The sequence below is a fragment of the Pseudonaja textilis genome, chromosome 6 (genome assembly GCF_049901715.1).
Source record: "Pseudonaja textilis isolate UNSWEBS1 chromosome 6, rPseTex1.2, whole genome shotgun sequence".
In the NCBI taxonomy this organism is placed as follows: domain Eukaryota; kingdom Metazoa; phylum Chordata; class Lepidosauria; order Squamata; family Elapidae; genus Pseudonaja; species Pseudonaja textilis.
The window spans coordinates 3,906,143-3,923,636 of record NC_141995.1 but is presented as its reverse complement, the minus strand read 5'-3'; the positions used below and the strand labels follow the sequence as shown (position 1 = coordinate 3,923,636).

General features: G+C 46.0%; 1 protein-coding gene across 1 annotated transcript in view; it reads left to right on the top strand.

Annotated features, from left to right (window-relative positions):
* The window catches only part of VPS16 (VPS16 core subunit of CORVET and HOPS complexes), a 33,003-nt gene extending 15,509 nt beyond the window's left edge, over positions 1-17,494 (top strand). Inside the window, exons 9-24 of the mRNA XM_087935688.1 lie at positions 968-1,057; positions 1,281-1,375; positions 1,633-1,709; positions 2,156-2,287; positions 3,039-3,166; positions 3,736-3,771; positions 5,376-5,484; positions 5,684-5,818; positions 6,363-6,471; positions 7,775-7,872; positions 8,605-8,712; positions 10,181-10,258; positions 11,964-12,133; positions 14,559-14,655; positions 15,705-15,808; positions 16,717-17,494. Of these exons, the coding sequence (XP_087791814.1) occupies positions 968-1,057; positions 1,281-1,375; positions 1,633-1,709; positions 2,156-2,287; positions 3,039-3,166; positions 3,736-3,771; positions 5,376-5,484; positions 5,684-5,818; positions 6,363-6,471; positions 7,775-7,872; positions 8,605-8,712; positions 10,181-10,258; positions 11,964-12,133; positions 14,559-14,655; positions 15,705-15,808; positions 16,717-16,852 (1,702 nt within the window). The 3' untranslated portion in view covers positions 16,853-17,494. The remainder of the gene's footprint in view (positions 1-967; positions 1,058-1,280; positions 1,376-1,632; positions 1,710-2,155; positions 2,288-3,038; positions 3,167-3,735; positions 3,772-5,375; positions 5,485-5,683; positions 5,819-6,362; positions 6,472-7,774; positions 7,873-8,604; positions 8,713-10,180; positions 10,259-11,963; positions 12,134-14,558; positions 14,656-15,704; positions 15,809-16,716) is intronic.

The window sequence follows — 17,494 nt, the reverse complement described above, 5'->3', positions numbered from 1 at the left end:
AGATAGATAGATAGATATGGATGGGAAGACAATAGACAGACAGACAGACAGATGATAAAATTCAGGAGTCTTTAAACTTGACAGCTTTAAGGCTTGTGGACTTCAACTCCCTGAATTCCTCTGCCAGTCATGTTAGCTCAGGAATTCTGGGAGTTGAAGTCCACAAGTCTTCAACTTGCCCAGTTGGAAGACCCTTGTGATAGATGATGGATGGGTGGGTGGATATGGATGGATAGATAGAGATGGATGGATGGATGGAGAGATGGATGGATAGAGAGATAGAGATGGATGGATGGATGGATGGATGGATGGATGGATGGATAGATATGGATGGATGGATGGAGAGACAATAGACAGACAGATAGATGATAGAATTCAGGGGTCTTCAGACTTGACAGCTTTCAGACTTGTGGACTTCAACTCCCAGAATTCCATGTTAGCCCAGGAATTCTGGGAGTTGAAGCCCACAAGTCTTAAACTTGCCAAGTTTGAGGACTTTGTTCTAGAAAGAGTGCAGAGAAGAGCCGCAAAGAGGATTAGGGGACTGGAGGCTAAAACATACAAAGAACGGTTGCAGGAACTGGGTAGGTCTACTCTAATGAAAAGAAGGACCAGGGGAGACATGATAGGATGTCTTCCAATATCTCAGGGGCTGCCCCAAAGAAGAAGGAGTCGAGCTATTCTCCAAAGCCCCTGAGGGCAAGACAAGAAGCAACGGATGGAAACTAATCAAGGAGAGAAGCAACCTAGAACTAAGGAGAAATTTACTGACAGTTATAATAATTAGCCAGAGGAACTCCTTGCCACCAAAAGTTATGGGTGCTCCATTGCTGGAGGATTTTAATCAGAGATGGGACAGCCATTTATGTCTGACATAGTAGGGGGTCTTCTGCTTGAGAAGGTGGGCTGGACGAGAAGACCTCCAAGGCCCCTCCTGACTCTTGTTCTTTTCACCTTAACATGACAGGTGTACTCGACAGCACAGCCGGCAGCGTGCTGTTGTGATGGCCTGGGACCGGTGCCTTGTGGTGGCTGGAAGCGACCAGCAAAGCATCCAGTATCCTAACTCAAAACTCAAAAGCAGCCCTGGAGAACCTGGTTGACTTTGCAACCAGGCAGAACGCGGGGCCTCCATGGTTTGAACCAGTCTACCTTAGGATGTGGCTGGAGTTCTGGGGTCTCTGGAGGTTGGGGCTCATAGCAAGGATCAGCAGAGGTCATCGTTCTCCCGTCGATTTGCGAAGGTCAGCTCCGCGATTCCTTAACGCTTAACCCTCAAGATACCCTCTGAGCGAGGATTCGCACCTGGTCCCAGAGCTGGACGGGGTGCGCATTTTCTCTCGCTCCACCCACGAATTCCTCCATGAGATCCCAGGTGGGTTTACCTGGCTCGACCGTGAACAAAGAGGACTAGGAACTTTCCCTGAAGTTTAAACCAGGGCTCTCCAACCTTGTCAGCTTTCAGCCTGGAGGCTGGGGAATTCTGGGAGTTGAAGTCCTCCCGGCTTAAAGTTGACAAGGTTGGAGACCCCTGGTTTAAATAGTCCAAATGTGAACGAAGAGGACTAGAAACTTTCCCCCGACGTTTAAATAGTCGATAGTCGAGACTTCCCACCCCATTTTCTCTTTCAGAGGCCAGTGAGGAGATCTTCAAAATCGCCTCCATGTCGCCCGGGGCCTTGCTGCTCGAGGCTCAGAAAGAGTATGAGGTAAAATAAGGCGACTCAGAAGGGCTGGAACGAAAAATGCTAGAAAAATCTGTCTTGTCCTCGATGTATGACTGCAATGAAAAGAATGGAATATAGAATAGAATATAGAATAGAATAGAATAGAATAGAATAGAATAGAATAGAATAGAATAGAATAGAATAGAATAGAATAGAATAGAATAGAATAGAATAGAATAGAACAGAATAGAAAATAGAAAATAGAATAGAATAGAATAGAATAGAATAGAATAGAATAGAATAGAATAGAATATACAACAGTGGCAAGGAAGGTTGTAAAAATGGAGGAAAATTCACTTATCGCCTTTCTCGCTTAGCAGCCAAAAAATGTTGGACTCAGTTGTAGTCAATTCTGTCCAGGTGGTCCTTGAATTATGACCACAGCTGAGCGCCAAATTTAAACGGGTTGTGTTCGTCTCTCCTGTCAGAAAGAAAGCCAGAAGGCGGATGAATACCTGCGTGAAATCAAGGACCAGAAACTGCTTTCGGAGGCTGTTGAGCAATGCATTAAAGCAGCCAGCTATGAACATTCCCCGCCCATCCAGAAAGCTCTGCTCCAGGTAAGAAGGGGACAGGTAAACCCCTGCAGAGGGTCTGGGACCAGCCCTTTGCTCAGGTGGGAGAACAGAGGGAGGGTTGGGATAGACCAGTGGTTAGCAAGCTTGACAAGTTGAAGATGGGTGGACTTCCACTCCCAGAATTCCCCAGCCATCGTGGTTTAAGATGGGTGGACTTCAACTCCCAGGATTCCCCAGCCATCCTGGTTTAAGATGGGTGGACTTCCACTCCCAGAATTCCCCAGCCATCCTGGTTTAAGATGGGTGGACTTCCACTCCCAGAATTCCCCAGCTATCGTGGTTTAAGAACTCCCACAATTCCCCAGCCATCCTGGTTTAAGATGGGTGGACTTCCACTTCCAGAATTCCCCAGCCATCCTGGTTTAAGATGGGTGGACTTCAACTCCCAGAATCCTCCAACCAACAAGCTTTAAGATGGGTGGACTTCCACTCCCAGAATCCACCAGCCACCGTGGTTTAAGATGGGTGGACTTCAACTCCCAGAATCCTCCAACCAACAAGCTTTAAGATGGGTGGACTTCAACTCCCAGAATCCTCCAACCAACAAGCTTTAAGATGGGTGGACTTCAACTCCCAGAATCCTCCAACCAACAAGCTTTAAGATGGGTGGATTCCACTCCGAGGATTCCCTTTGCAAGCTTTTCCCACTTGATAACCATAAGGACTACAAACTTGCGCTTTTAAAGAAGAAAACAGTTCCTTCGTTCACTCTTTTCTTTCTCTCGCCTTGTAGGCAGCCTCTTTTGGAAAATGCTTCATCGACAAATACGCACCGGAACATTTTGTCGAAACCTGCCGAGATCTGCGAGTGCTTAACGCCGTGCGAGATTACCAGATTGGGATGCCCCTCAGCTTCGACCAGTATCCTTTCCGGATGGCGGAACCAAAATGGATCACGGGAAACCGGATTCCCCCCCCCACCACACAATTTTTTTGTCCCTCCGTTTTTAATCATGCAAAAATTTGCTTTCTCATCAAAGCAACAAAAAGACAGGGGGTCCTCGATTTACGACCCCAATGGAGGCTCGGCGGGGCCGTTAAGTGAGTTTTGCCCCATGTTATGACCTTTTGTCTCACGGTGGTTCGGCAAGTCATTAAGCGAATCTGGCTTCCCCCGTTGAGTTTGCTCATCAGACAGTCGTAAAAGAGGATCAGGTGGCCCCGGGCCAAGCGCAGCCGTTGTAAGTATGAGTCAGTTGCCAAATGTCTGAATTTGGATCATGTAACCAAGGGGATGTTGCAATGGTCGTAAGTGTGAAAACAGGCCATAAGTTACTTTTTTTCTGATCCAATTTTAACTTCAGTCACTAAATGGATGGTCGAGGTCTGCCTGTAATTTGGGGAGGGGTAACATACAAGCTTCTGATCTCCTTTCCTTCAAGATATGTGAACCAACGAATCCTAGAAAATTCTTAACAGATGATTTACAGATATAAACAGCTGACCAAGGAGGTTTTACTGGATAGGTAACTTAATTTCTCCTATAAATGTATTGCACGTTTGGGTTAATTTCCCTCCTCTTTTCCATCTAAAAACGGACAAATCTGGATCAATCTCAGTTTAAGGGCTGCTCTGGCTTACTAGAGTCTGAAGCTGAACATCGGTAGAAGTCAAAATTGTTTTTTATATTATTGTTATTATTATTAGTTTGGCGAGATTCACAGCCTTTGGGGCTGGTTGGTAGCTCAACAGCTAGAGTCCTAACCAAGGAACTAGGAACTGTCTAGGTAGCATTGGAGGATATAAGCTGTTCCAAGTAGGGTGGTTTTTTTTGTTGAATCAGGGTATTCAAGCCTGATAAATTCAGGATTTCCAAATAGCAAAGCAGCCCTTTAGGTATTGCTCCAAGGGCTCCAATTACAATTGGGATAACACACGATTTCTTTTTCCAAAGTCGCTCAACTTCAATTTGTAAGTCCCGATACTTTGTGATTTTTTTTCTTGCTGCGTGTCTTCAATTCGTGCGTCACCAGGTATTGCCATGTCAATGAACCAAACCCTTTTTCTTCTCAACTATTGTTATGTCAGGCGTGTGGTGGGCCAAGTGCCTGTCCGTCTGAATTCTGAAGTCCCACAAGATCTTGGCTTTTCCATTCTCCAGAACCTTCTCAACAAGAACAACTACTACTACTACTACTACTTCTTCTTCTTCTTCTTCTTCTTCTTCTTCTTCTTCTTCTTCTTCTTCTTCTTCTTCTTCTTCTTCTTCTTCTTCTTCTTCTTCTTCTTCTTCTTCTTCTTCTTCTTCTTCTTCTTCTTCTTCTTCTTCTTCTTCTTCTTCTTCTTCTTCTTCTTCTTTTTCTTCTTCTTCTTCTTCTTCTTCCTCTTCCTCTTCCTCTTCTTCTTCTTCTTCTTCTTCCTCCTCCTCCTCCTCCTCCTCCTCCTCCTCCTCCTCCTCCTTCTTCTTCTTCTTCTTCTTATTATTATTATAAGTTCAATTTGGTTGATTCTTCGAGACATCCTGGATAGTTTTCTTGGCAAGTTTGTTTAGAACTGGTTGGCCATTGACTCCTTCTTGAGGTTAAGATAGATTGACAGGCTTAAAGTCACCCAGCCGGCTTTCATGCCTAAGACAGAACTAGAATTCACTGTCTCCTGGTCATTGGCCCAAAATCACCCAGCTGGCTTTCATGCCTAAGACAGAACTAGAATTCACTGTCTCCTGGTGATTGGCCCAAAATCACCCAGCCAGCTTTCATGCCTAAGACAGAACTAGAATTCACCATCTCCTGGTCATTGGCCCAAAGTTACCCAGCCAGTTTTCATGCCTAAGGCGAAACTAGAACTCACTGTCTTCTGGTCATTGGCTCAATGTCACCAAGCCAGCTTTCATGCCTAAGGCAGTACTAGAACTCACAGTCTCCTAGTGATTGGCCCAAAGTCCCCTGGCACCTTCAGCCACTATACTAAACTGGCTTTTTGTAGCCAAAATAGCCTGTCCCTAAAGCTGGAGGCTCTCTTTTGGCTCCCGGTTAAAGACTGAGCCCTGTTCCATGGGAATGCACGCCTGTCACAAACCACGGCTTGTATTCTAGCCGTGTGACCTGACCCTTCAGCCGTTGTGTTTTAGGGTGGTTTTAAGAAGACTGTATCCCATCGCCATCAAGATCTGCGAGTATCTCCGTCTCTCCGAATTCCAAGGAATAAGCCGGATTTTGGCCCACTGGGCCTGTTACAAGGTACGATCCAGAAAGCCGTCATTAAGTGGGAACAGCCTGCCCAAGTCCTTCCCCCCACCTTCCCCCGAAATTGCATCTTGACGCAACGGTTCTTAACTTCGGGCGCCAGTTGTCAGTCCCCTCCGTTCGTAACTGCGAACAGTCGCTAAGCGCGGATGGCCTGAAATGGCGTTTTTAACACCCACCTCTTCGTTCTCAGGTTCAACAGAGAGACAAATCAGACGAGGAATTGGCCCAAGTCATCAACCAGAAACTCGGTGACGCCGTGGGCATTTCGTATTCGGACATCGCGACGCAGGCTTACGAGAGCAGCCGGCCAGAGCTGGCTATCAAGGTTCGAGGGAAATGGGTTGTGATCCGTCCCGAAGAAGGCCTGGGAAGGAAGGAGGGTCTAAGAAGCAGGAAACAACAGGGCTTCTCTCAATAGGAATAGGATGAATGGGCTGGAAGGGACCTTGGAGGTCTTCTAGTCCAACCCCCTGTCCAAGCAGAAAATACTATACCATTTCAGACAGGTGGCTGTCCAGTGTCTTCTGGAAAAAACCTCCCATGTTGGAACACCACAACTTCTGGTGGAAGCTGTTCCACTGTTCAGAGGGGTGGGTTCCCTCCTGGCCATTTCCCTGACATGCTACCTTTCGAGATGCGAGGCGTTCGTCTCGCCCGCCTGGAAAAATCCCAGATAGCTTCAGCTTGGATCTAGGCATTCTGCAGGCGGACTGGGCCCAGCCACAGTCAGCGAGAACAACGTCCTAAGTTGCCCTGCTAGATCAGTGTTTTTTCACCCTCGGCGACTTGAAGAAGCCTGGACTTCAAACAACTCCCAGAATTTCATGATGGAAACCTTGTGGGGTTTTTTGTTGTTGTTGTTTTTGCAGCTGCTGGAATACGAACCCAGGCCAGGAAAGCAGGTTCCTCTTTTGCTGACCATGAATAGAAACCAGCTAGCGTTGAGCAGAGCCATCGAGAGCGGGGACAGTGACCTGGGTAAATCGGAGGGGGAGGGGAGGGAAGGATGGAGAGAGAGAGAGAGAGAGAGAGAGAGAAGATAGAGATTGAGAGAGAGAGAGAGATGATATATGATAGACAGCAGACAGACAGATACAGATAGATAGATGAGAAATAGATAGATCAGAGAGAGAGAAATGAGAGATAGGTAGATGTGTGTGTGTGTGTGTGAGAGAGAGAGAGATGATAGACAGCAGACAGAGATAGATAGATGATAGATAAGAAATAGATTGATAGATCAGAGAGAGAAATGAGAGAGATGAGAGATAGGTAGGTAGATATATGTGTGTGTGAGAGAGTGATAATAGACAGCAGACAGACAGATATAGATTACAGATGTGAGATAGATAAGAAATAGATGAGAGAGAGAGAGAAATGAGAGATAGATAGATAGATAGATGGATGGATGGATGGATGGATGGATGGATAGATAGATAGATGACATATGGATGGATAGAGATATATAGAGATAGGTATATAGAGGTAGATGATAAGTAAGATAGATAGATAGATAGATAGATAGATAGATAGATAGATAGATAGATTAGATAAGATAGATAGATAGATAGATAGATGACATATGGATGGATAGAGATATATAGAGATAGGTATATAGAGGTAGACGATAGATAGATAGATAGATAGATAGATAGATAGATAGATAGATAGATAGATAGATAGATATGGATGGAGATATATAGAGATATATAGAGATAGATGATAGAGAGATGAGAGATGAGAGGTAAGATATAAATAGATATAGATGAGATAGAGAGATGAAAGATAGAGATAGATGAGAGATAAATAATAGATAGATGAGAGAGATGATAAATATAGACAACGATATTGCAATAGATATGAAGGTGGGTGGGTGGATACCTAAATACTTACATAGATGATAGTTATATATTGAGATGGATATTGATATAGAGAGATATCAAGGTAAGTAGGGAGAGAGAAAGGGAGGGAGAGAGGGAGGGAAAGAATGAATCGCAATAAAAATACAGAATATCCAGCCATTTTAGCAATCTTTCCCTCTGGAGCCCCTGCAGTTTATGCTAAGGCAAGCTCAGCGAGGGGAGGGGAAAAAAAAGGGATTTTTTTTTCCACCCTAACCTCCTCTAGAATATATCCTGCCAGGGGAAACGCAAGCGCAAATTAAAAGCCGCTATCTCGGCTGCGAATTGCAGGCCCCACCTTCCCCAGCCGAGAGGCTGGATGGAGCGGGCTGGCAAACATTCTCCTTTCCTTTCTTTTTTGCCCCCCCCCTCTTCCTGCTCAGTTTACACCGTCATCTCGCGCCTGAAGGACGACCTCAGCCGGGGCGATTTCTTCATGGCTTTGCAGAACCAGCCCGTGGCGTTGAGTCTCTATCGTCAGGTGAGGTTTTTGAGCCACGTGCTCTCGTTGCTGGGGCTGGCCTGGCTGCACAGAAGCCGGCCGAGATAGAGAGAAACAGACCGGACCCTTATCTGCGCATCTTCAGATTTTGGGCTGGAGGATTCTGGGTGTCTCTGACCAACCAAAAATTCAAGTTCCGAGCCTCCTTGCTGTGTGTGAAGGGTTTCTGGCCACTGTGGAAGAGTGTTTTTTTCAAACTTGGCAAGTTTAAGATGGGTGGACTTCAACTCCCAGAATCCCCCAGCCACCACGGAAGCCATGTTGTGGCCCTAAAGCAGGGGTCTCCAAACTTGGGCACTTTTAAGACTTGTGGATTTCAACTCCCAGAATTCCCCAGACAGCATGGCAGCCATGTTGTGGCCCTAAAGCATAGCTGGCTGAGGAATTCTGGGAGTTGAAGTCCACACATCTTAAAGTGGCTAAGGTTGACGGCCTCTGCTCAAACTTTGGGCCCACGAATAAGGAAATAAATAAAATAAATAAGATAAAATAGATCTGAGGTAAAAGTCTCCAAATAATGTGTTTTAAGCCTCCTAGACTTACTCCAGGGGGCGAGAGGGGAAGCATATACATTTAATTTAATAAAAACAAATGTAATTTAAAAAAATGAAAAGGTTCTTAAATAGAAAAAACATGAAGAGCTATGAGAACGAGGACAATGAATCAATTTATACCCAACCTTTTTCATGTACGGCTCTTGTCCCTCCTCAGTTCTGCAAACATAAGGAGCCCAACACACTTAAAGACCTCTACAATCAAGACGACAACCACCAAGAACTGGGCAACTTCCACGTCCGTAGCAGCTACGTCAGTGAGAAGGTAGGTGCCGTTGCAACGGGGCAGCGGGCATGGAAAAACGCCTGGCAGATTCTGATCCAGAGGAGGGAGGCAGGGAGGGAGGGAGAGAGAGAGAGATTGAGATTAGATAAATTACATAGATTGATATAGATGATAGGTAGACAGACAGATGATAGATAGACAGACAGACACAGACAGACAGACAAACAATGGAGATATAGTGCATAGATTGATTGATAGATCATAGACAGATAGATGATAGATAGATAGACAGATAGACAGACAGACAGACAGACAGACAGACAGACAGACAGACAGACAGACAGACAGACAGTGGAGATATAGTGGATAGATAGATAGATTGATAGATGATAGACAGACAGACAGATAGATAGACAGACACATGGAGATATAGTGGATAGATTGATTGATAGATGATAGACAGACAGATAGACGATAGATAGACAGACAGACACACACAGACAGACAATGGAGAAATAGTGGATAGATTGAGTGATAGATGATAGACAGATGATAGACAGACAGACAGACAGACAGACAGTGGCGATATAGTGGATAGATAGATCAATAGATGATAGACGGACAGACAGACAGACAGACAGATAGATAGACAAGACAGACAAACAATGGAAATATAGTGGATAGATAGATTGATAGATAGACAGACACATGGAAAGACAGACAGACAGAGTGCAATAACAATTAAAATGTACATCCATGTTCATTACTTTGGTATTCATTCTCTATTCTTGTTATCTTATTAACATACATAACATCTCCATTACTATAATGCTCCTCTTCTTAGCATGTTTACTTCTGTAAACCTATTTTCCATATTTCACTAATCTATTAGCTATTTCTAGCTTTCATATTTTTTCCTCTAGCCATTGATAAAATAGTTCCCATATCTTATAATCTCAGTTCGCTCCTTCTCTTTAATTGCAAGTGCTAATCTGTTCATTTCTGCACATTCTAATATTTTTCTAATATTAGAAGCGTTGCACGTTCTCCCAAGTAGCCTGCAAATCTTTTGCATTTGTGGTTAAAAGGGGAGATAGACAAACCACGATTAATTAAGTTTCATGATCCCTCTCTTGCTCTCTGAAAGTTTCTAGTCCTTAAGGTTCTGGTTGAAATCTCCGGAAGTGGGCCTGGAAGTATTAGGAAAGGGAAGCCGACAGAAGAGAAGAGGATAAGAGAGTTGGAAGGGACCTTGGAGGTCCTCTAGTCTAACCCCTTCGGGCAGGAAACCCTATACTATTTTAGACAGCTGTCCTTCCAGTCTCTTCTCTCATTCTCTCCTTCCATCCGTTGCTTCTTATCCTGCCTTCAGGTTCTTTGGAAAAACAAGTTGGCCTACTCCTCTTGTTAGTGCTTTGATTTTTTTATTTAAGTACTTTGGCTTCGGGGATTTTTTTTTTTTTTTTACAAAGTAGATTCAACCTGCAGGATCTGCTTTCTTCCTCAGTGGATCGAGGGGCGTGTGGCCAGTCTTCAGAACGCAGTCGACGAGTACTACAAAGCCAAGAATGAGTTTGCAGCCAAGGTGAGGGAACAAGGCCCCGAGGGCCAAAGAGAGCCTGATTCTCAGGGGTGGGATTCAAATTTTTTTAACTACTGGTTCTGTGGGTGTAGCTTGGTGGGTGTGGCAGGGGAAGGATACTGTAAAATCCTCACCCCCCACTAACCAGTCGAAGGTGATATTCCAAACTACTCAAAATTTCTGCTACCGGTTCTCCAAACTACTCAAAATATCCGCTAACGGTTCTCCAGAACCAGTCAGGACCTGCTGAATACCACCTCTGGTCAACCTTGACTTACAATTGCAATTGTGACCAGAATTTCTGTTGGCCGTGGCGAGTTGACAATGACGAATTGACTGGTGATTTGGCCGTGGTGAGTTGATTGTGGCAAGTTGGCTGTGGTGAGTTGGTCATGCTGAGTTGGCCATGGCTAGATGGCTGTGGCGGGTTCTCTGGGTCAAGTTGGCCATGGTGAGTTGATTGGTGGCAAGTTGGCTGTGGTGAGTTGGTCATGGTGAGTTGACTGTGGCAAATTGACTGTGGTGAGTTGGCCATGGCGAGTGGATTGGTGGCAAGTTGACTGTGGTGAGTTGGTCTATGGCGAGTTGGCCATGGTGAGTTGACTGTGGCAAATTGACTGTGGTGAGTTGGCCATGGCGAGTGGATTGGTGGCAAGTTGACTGTGTTGAGTTGGTCATGGTGAGTTGGCCATGGCTAGATGGCTGTGGTGAGTTCTCTGGGTCAAGTTGGCCATGGTGAGTTGACTGTGGTGAATTGACTGTGGTGAGTTGGCCATGGCGAGTTGGCCATGGTGAGTTGATTGGTGGCAAGTTGACTGTGGCGAGTTGGTCATGGTGAGTTGATTGGTGGCACGTTGACTGTGTTGAGTTGGTCATGGTGAGTTGGCCATGGCTAGATGGCTGTGGCGAGTTCTCTGGGTCAAGTTGGCCATGGTGAGTTGACTGTGGAGAATTGACTGTGGTGAGTTGGCCATGGCGAGTTGGCCATGGTGAGTTGATTGGTGGCAAGTTGACTGTGGCGAGTTGGTCATGGAGAGTTGGCTGTGGCTAGATGGCTGTGTCGAGTTCTCTGTGGTGAGTTGACTGTGGCAAGTTGGCTGTGGTGAGTTGGCCATGGTGTGTTGACTGTGGCAAGTTGACTGTGGCGATTTGGCCGTGGCGAATTGACTATGACGAATTGACTGGTGCTTTGGCCGTGGTGAGTTGATTGTGGCAAGTTGGCTTTGGTGAGTTGGTCATGGTGAGTTGGCCATGGCTACATGGCTGTGTCGAGTTCTCTAGGTCAAGTTGGTCATGGTGAGTTGACTGTAGCAAATTGACTGTGGTGAGTTCACTGTGGCAAGTTGATTGTGGCAAGTTGGTTGTGGTGAGTTGGCTGTGGCTAGATGTCCATGGCAAGTTGGCCATGGTGTGTTGACTGTGGTAAGTTGACTGTGGTGAACTGACTGTGGCAATTTGGCCACGGCGAACTATGATGAACTGACTGTGGCGATTTGGGCGTGGTGAGTTGATTGTGGCAAGCTGGCTGTGGTGAGTTGGCCGTGGCTAGATGGCCGTGGCGAGTTCTCTGTCGTGAGTTGGCCGTAGTGAGTTGGCTGGACTGTGGAAAGTTGACTGTGGCGATTTGGCCGTGGCAAATCTGACTGCGGCAAATTGTCCTAGACCCATCCGGAAAGCAACTGTGCTTTTTCCTTCTTCTGCTCACCAGGCCTCCGAAGACCAGATCAAGCTGTTGCGTCAACAGCGTCGCTTTCAGGACGACTTCGACAAACCCTACGTGGACCTTTCTCTGCACGACACCGTCTACAACCTCATTCTGGATGGGAAGCACAAGCTTGCTGAGCATCTGTACCGGGACTTCCGTATCCCCGATAAACGGTGAGGACAGTCCCGGGGAGAGGGCTGAGGTTCGGGAAGCCCAGGGCAAAGGGCTTGAACCCTTTACCCCACACCAGCTGGCTTGAAAGTGTTCTGACCCAAACCTGGTTCCAAGGAAACAAACACGAAACGGAGGGAACAGCAAAACCTTTTAACGATTCTCTACGAATTCCGTTCCTTCCCGGTGAAAAGGTTGTTTCAAACTAATCGTCTCTGATAAGAACGAGCCTTGCCGAGGTGGTGCGAGGCTGCCAAGAACGCTAGATGAAGTTGCCGAGAAATAGTTCAAACACAAAGAGTCTTCAAACACAAAGATATTCCGAACGTCCACAAAGCTTGAGTGGAAAAACTTATTTGCTTCCTGCACAGAACTCCGGTTTCTCCGCTGGCTTTTATCTCTTAAAGGGGGGGGCATTACCTTGCAGCCTTACTCCCGCATCCCCTGTGCTGTTGCAGCTGCTCTTTCCTTTGAGCAGCCCTATGCGCACGCACACTGGGCAGAGGCTCCTCAGGGTGCTCTTCCTCACTGCTGCCAGCCTCCACAAGCTCCGAAGGCAGCACCCCACGCCCTGAGGATCCTGGCCCCATCCCTGCATCACATACAGGCCCCTCATCCAAGTCCTCGCTCTCCGAGACCTCAGCCATCCGCACCTGCTGCTGACGAACCACAACAGACGGGCGGGCCTATTCCTTCTCGGAGTTCTGATTCGCTACCACTCAGGAATAAACCGGGATGGGTTAATCCAGGTGACTCGAGATAGAATAGGTAGTCCTCGGCTTACAACCACGATTGAGCCTGTTGCTAAGCAAGACAGTTGTCAAATGGGTTTTGGCCCATTTTTACGATCTTTCCTGTCCCGGCTGTTAAGGGAATCATGTCAAAAAGAGTTGGAAGGGACCTTGGAGGTCTTCTAGTCCAACCCCCCCTGTTCAAGCAGGAAACTCTACACCAGTGATGGCGAACCTTTTTCTTGTGGTGTGCCGAAACCAGCATGGCGGTGCCCACAATGCCCCCCGCCCCGCCCCCTCAGCTGTACTGTGCACGCACATGCCTCCCAACTGATTTTTGGCCCATTGGAGGCCGTTTTTGCCCTCCCGGAGGCTCAAGGGGAACCTCTGTAGCCTCGGGAGGCTGAAAAACAGGCCTTCCGGAAATACCGGAAGTGCCTGTTTTCAGCCTCCGGAGGGCTGGCTGGGGAATTCTGGGAGTTGAAGTCCACAGCTTTCAAAGTTGCCAAAATTGGACACCCCCTGACTTAAACTCTGTATGAAGATGGACTGGAATGAGATAACTCATATATTCTCGCTCAGCTTTCCTCAAAAAAATCACGTGTGTCTTCCAACACATCTGGAGAATCTCAAATTGGAGGCAGATACACTAACTAGTATACAGCTGAGACTGTATTGCAGTATCAACACAGAATCAACAGTAGAGACCTTTAAATTTCTAGGTTCTATATCTCAAGCCTAAAATGAACACCCAACATCAAAAATGTCATCAAAAAAGCAAAACAAAGAATGTTCTTTCTGCACCAACTCAGGAAGGCCAAATTGCCCAAGGAGCTGCTGACCCAGTTCCACAGAGGAATTATTGAGTCTGTCATCTGCACATCCATAACTGTCTGGTTTGGTTCTGCAACCCAACAGGACAGACACAGACCTCAGATGATAATTAGGACTGCAGAAAAAAACAATTACTACTAACCTGCCTTCCAGGGAGGACCTGTATCCCGCATGAGTCAAAAAGAGGGCTGTGGAAATATTTACAGACCCCTCACATCCCGGACATAAACTGTTTCAACTCCTTCCCTCAAAACGACGCTATAGAGCCCTGCATGCCAGAACAACTAGACACAAGGACAGTTTTTCCCAAACACCATCACTCTGCTAAACAAATAATTCCCTCAACATGGTCCAACTATTTACTAAGTCTGCATTACTATTATTATTAATCCTCCCATCCTTCCTTTCACCCATCTCTTCCCACTTATGACTGTATGATTATAACTTTGTCGCTTGTATCCTTACGATTTTTATGGACTGTTTCCTAGTCTGATTTGATGGCTTATGGTACCCCATGACTATCATTAAGTGTTGTACCTGATGATTCTTGACTCTTGACGAATGTCTCTTTTCTTTTATGTACACTGAGAGCATCTGCACCGAGACAAATTCCTTGTGTGTCCAATCACGCTTGGCCAATAAAGAATTCCATTTCTATTCTATTCTATTCTATTCTATTCTATTCTATTCTATTCTATTCTATTCTAGTCTAGTCTAGTCTAGTCTAGTCTAGTCTACTCACTCTACTCAATTCTATTCTATTGTACTCTATTCAATTCAATACTCTACTCTACTCTACTCTACTCTGTTCTATTCTAATGAAGATGTTTGTTCTTGATCTGTTCCCTTGCTGTCTTGACAGGTTCTGGTGGCTGAAGATCAGTGCCTTGGCAGAACAAGGGGCCTGGGAAGATCTAGAGAAGTTCTCCAAGTCCAAAAAGTCACCTATCGGCTACCTGGTGAGAAGATGACGGGGGAAATGGTGGTGGGTCTGTTTTCTTAACTCAACACACTTGAATTCTACAATTTCTCAAGAAGATATCCCCGGGGGGGGCAAAAGTAGACACGTCAAGAAAAGGACACCACCAGAAACGTTTCTGGATTTTTGTAGGGCGTTGTGTCCCAATCTGGGGCATGTCCAAGTAGATGGACCTGAAATCCCAGAATTCCAGAGTCAGCATGGCCATGGATGAGAATTCTGGGAGTTGAAGTCTGTAGTTAGGAACTATTCTTCCAAGCTGTCTTGGATGGATCTTGGGAAACCTTGTCCAAAATTTTCACTACCCAATTTTCTGGAGGGCTAAAAAGTCAAGTTGGAGGGTGTGTGTGTGTGTGTGTGTGTGTGTGTTTCTGCAGAACTGAGTAATTGTACCTTCCCTCCCAGCCATTTGTCAAGACGAGACTTCAATTCCTTGCCTTTGTTCCGTTCTGTTTACCGAGGGTTTTACATAAAATAAAAACAGATAGAGAAAGAAAGAGATAGGAAAAGAAAAGAAGGGAAGGGAGGATTGAGGTAGAAAGGGAGGGAAGGAAGGATTAAGATGGAAGGAAGGAAGGATCAAGATGGAAGGAAAGAAGGAAGGACTGAGGTGGATGGAAGGAAGGATCGAGATGGAAGGAAAGAAGGAAGGGCTGAAATAGATGGAGTGAGATGGAAGGAAAAAGGAAAGAAAGGAAGGATTGAGATGGAAAGAAAGAGAAGTAAAGAAAGGATTGAGATGGATGGATGGAAGGAAGGAGAGATTGATGAAAGGAAGGAAGGAAAGAAGGAGGAAGAAAAGGAAAGAAAGAATACAAGAGAAGTAAGAAAGAAAGAAAAACCCTAACCTTATGAAATAATGACTTCCGACAGATCTTCAACAGATCTTAAAATTCCTTGTCATTTCCACAGAGGTGGATCAAGGTCTGAAAAAAACAACAACAACAAGAATCGGCCTTGGGTTTTCTCTTGTGATTGGCCTGGCCCTTTGCAGGTGATCATTGTGTGGTCCCCTTTCCTCCCTTGCAGCCCTTTGCAGAGATCAGCATGAAGTATGGCAGGCCGGGTGAAGCCAAGAAGTACGCCGCCCGAGTCACCCCCGAACAGAAAGTGAAGGCGTTCCTCTTGGTGGGGTAGGTAGCAGGCGTGCCCCCCCAACTCTCCCCGGAATCTCAGACTCCCGTCCCCTTAAATTTCCTGAGTGGTGGGACCCCAGATATGTGGGTCAGAGCCTTTCTGGGCCTTCTTGGCCTCCTTTTCTGCTCCTCTGACTTGAACTGGGGTGCGTTTTCATCCATTTTCAGAGTGAAATCCTACCAAGAAGGTACATGAGAGACCCCTAAGGGGGTCACCCCCCCCCCCAAAAAAAAAGAGGGCTCAAGAGCTGTCCTCCCTCAAGGCAAAAAAGGCAGGAGAATGGGTTTAAATTTTAGTATCTGGATTCCTGCCTTCAGCAGAAATTGGATGAAATCACTGTTTTGTTTTGGGTTTTTATTTTTCAAACGTGGCCCCTTTAAGACCTGTGGGACTTCAACTCCCAGAATTCCACCCCTCAGCCGGCTTCTGGGAATTGAAGTCCCACTGGTCTTAAAGGGGCCACGTTTGAGCAACGCCAAATAGGTAACCTCAATGGACCCAGCCCGAGTTTGTGATTTTAAAGCTGAGGAAATGCAGAATTTGAACCCACATTGTTTTTAAAAAAGGGGCTCTGAATCCAAATATATACACCATATTTATCAGAGGCGCCATTTTAGACACTTTTAATTCTCCTCAAGAAATTCTGCGAGGGTGGGTGAGGGATTAGCTGGCTAATTATTATTATTATTAGAAATAATAATAGTATTATTTAATATCATATTATTATATAATATTATTATATATAATATTATAATATATAATAATATATTTATTAGTATTAGAAAGGTTCCCTCATGAGGACTATTCACTTAGCGTTCAGCTTTGCCGCGGAAAATCTCCGGAAAGGGATCGAATGAGCCTTTGTCTCTTTTGAATGTCATTTTTCTTCCTCCTGTGGCCGTAGGGACTTCACTCAAGCCGCCGAAGCCGCCGTGGAGCGCAAGAACGAAGCAGAAATGGCACTCATCCTCTCGAAATGCACCGACGCCACCGTGGTGGCCAGGCTGGAGCAGGCGAAAGCTCAACTGGGAAAGAAATGAGCTTTTCCACACCATTCACCAGTTACTTCTCACTGGCCCTGCCGGGTTGCAAAAGAACAAACAAACAAACTCTGGCCCGGTCCAGAAGCAGCTTTGCAACTTCCAGGAGTTTGTGACTACCGTCTCCATCCTCCCCAGCCGGCCCTCTGACCAACGCACCTGGACGGAAGGGCCGCCAAGTTGAACTGAAACAAGGACAACTGGGCTCCTGCTAGACTTAGGGAAGATTTGAACTGAGATTTGTTAATGGGAATGCCCTGAATGTTGGGGTGCTGGGTTTGGTTTTTGTTTTTTTGAGGAGGGGGGTGAATTTAAAAAAACACAGCACCCCCTTCTCTGTCCTGCAGTGTGGGAGGGAGCGCCGCAGAAGGAGCAACGATTTCAAAAAAAGACGCTCATTTTCACGGATTTCGTTCCTTGTTCCATCTGCCCCAAACTGTTTTAGGGGGGAATAAAATCCAATTGGGGTCATTTCAAGGCCGTTTCTTTGCCCTCCTGGGTCAAATCATAGAGCGGAAAGGTTTGATGTTGGGAGATACTCTCGGTTATCGCCCTCCGCCTGCCTCAACTTTCTGAGCGGCCCCGCACAAGGCTTTCGTTTTCCGCGAAAGGCGGATATTAAAGTTTTCTTTGAAATCGGCA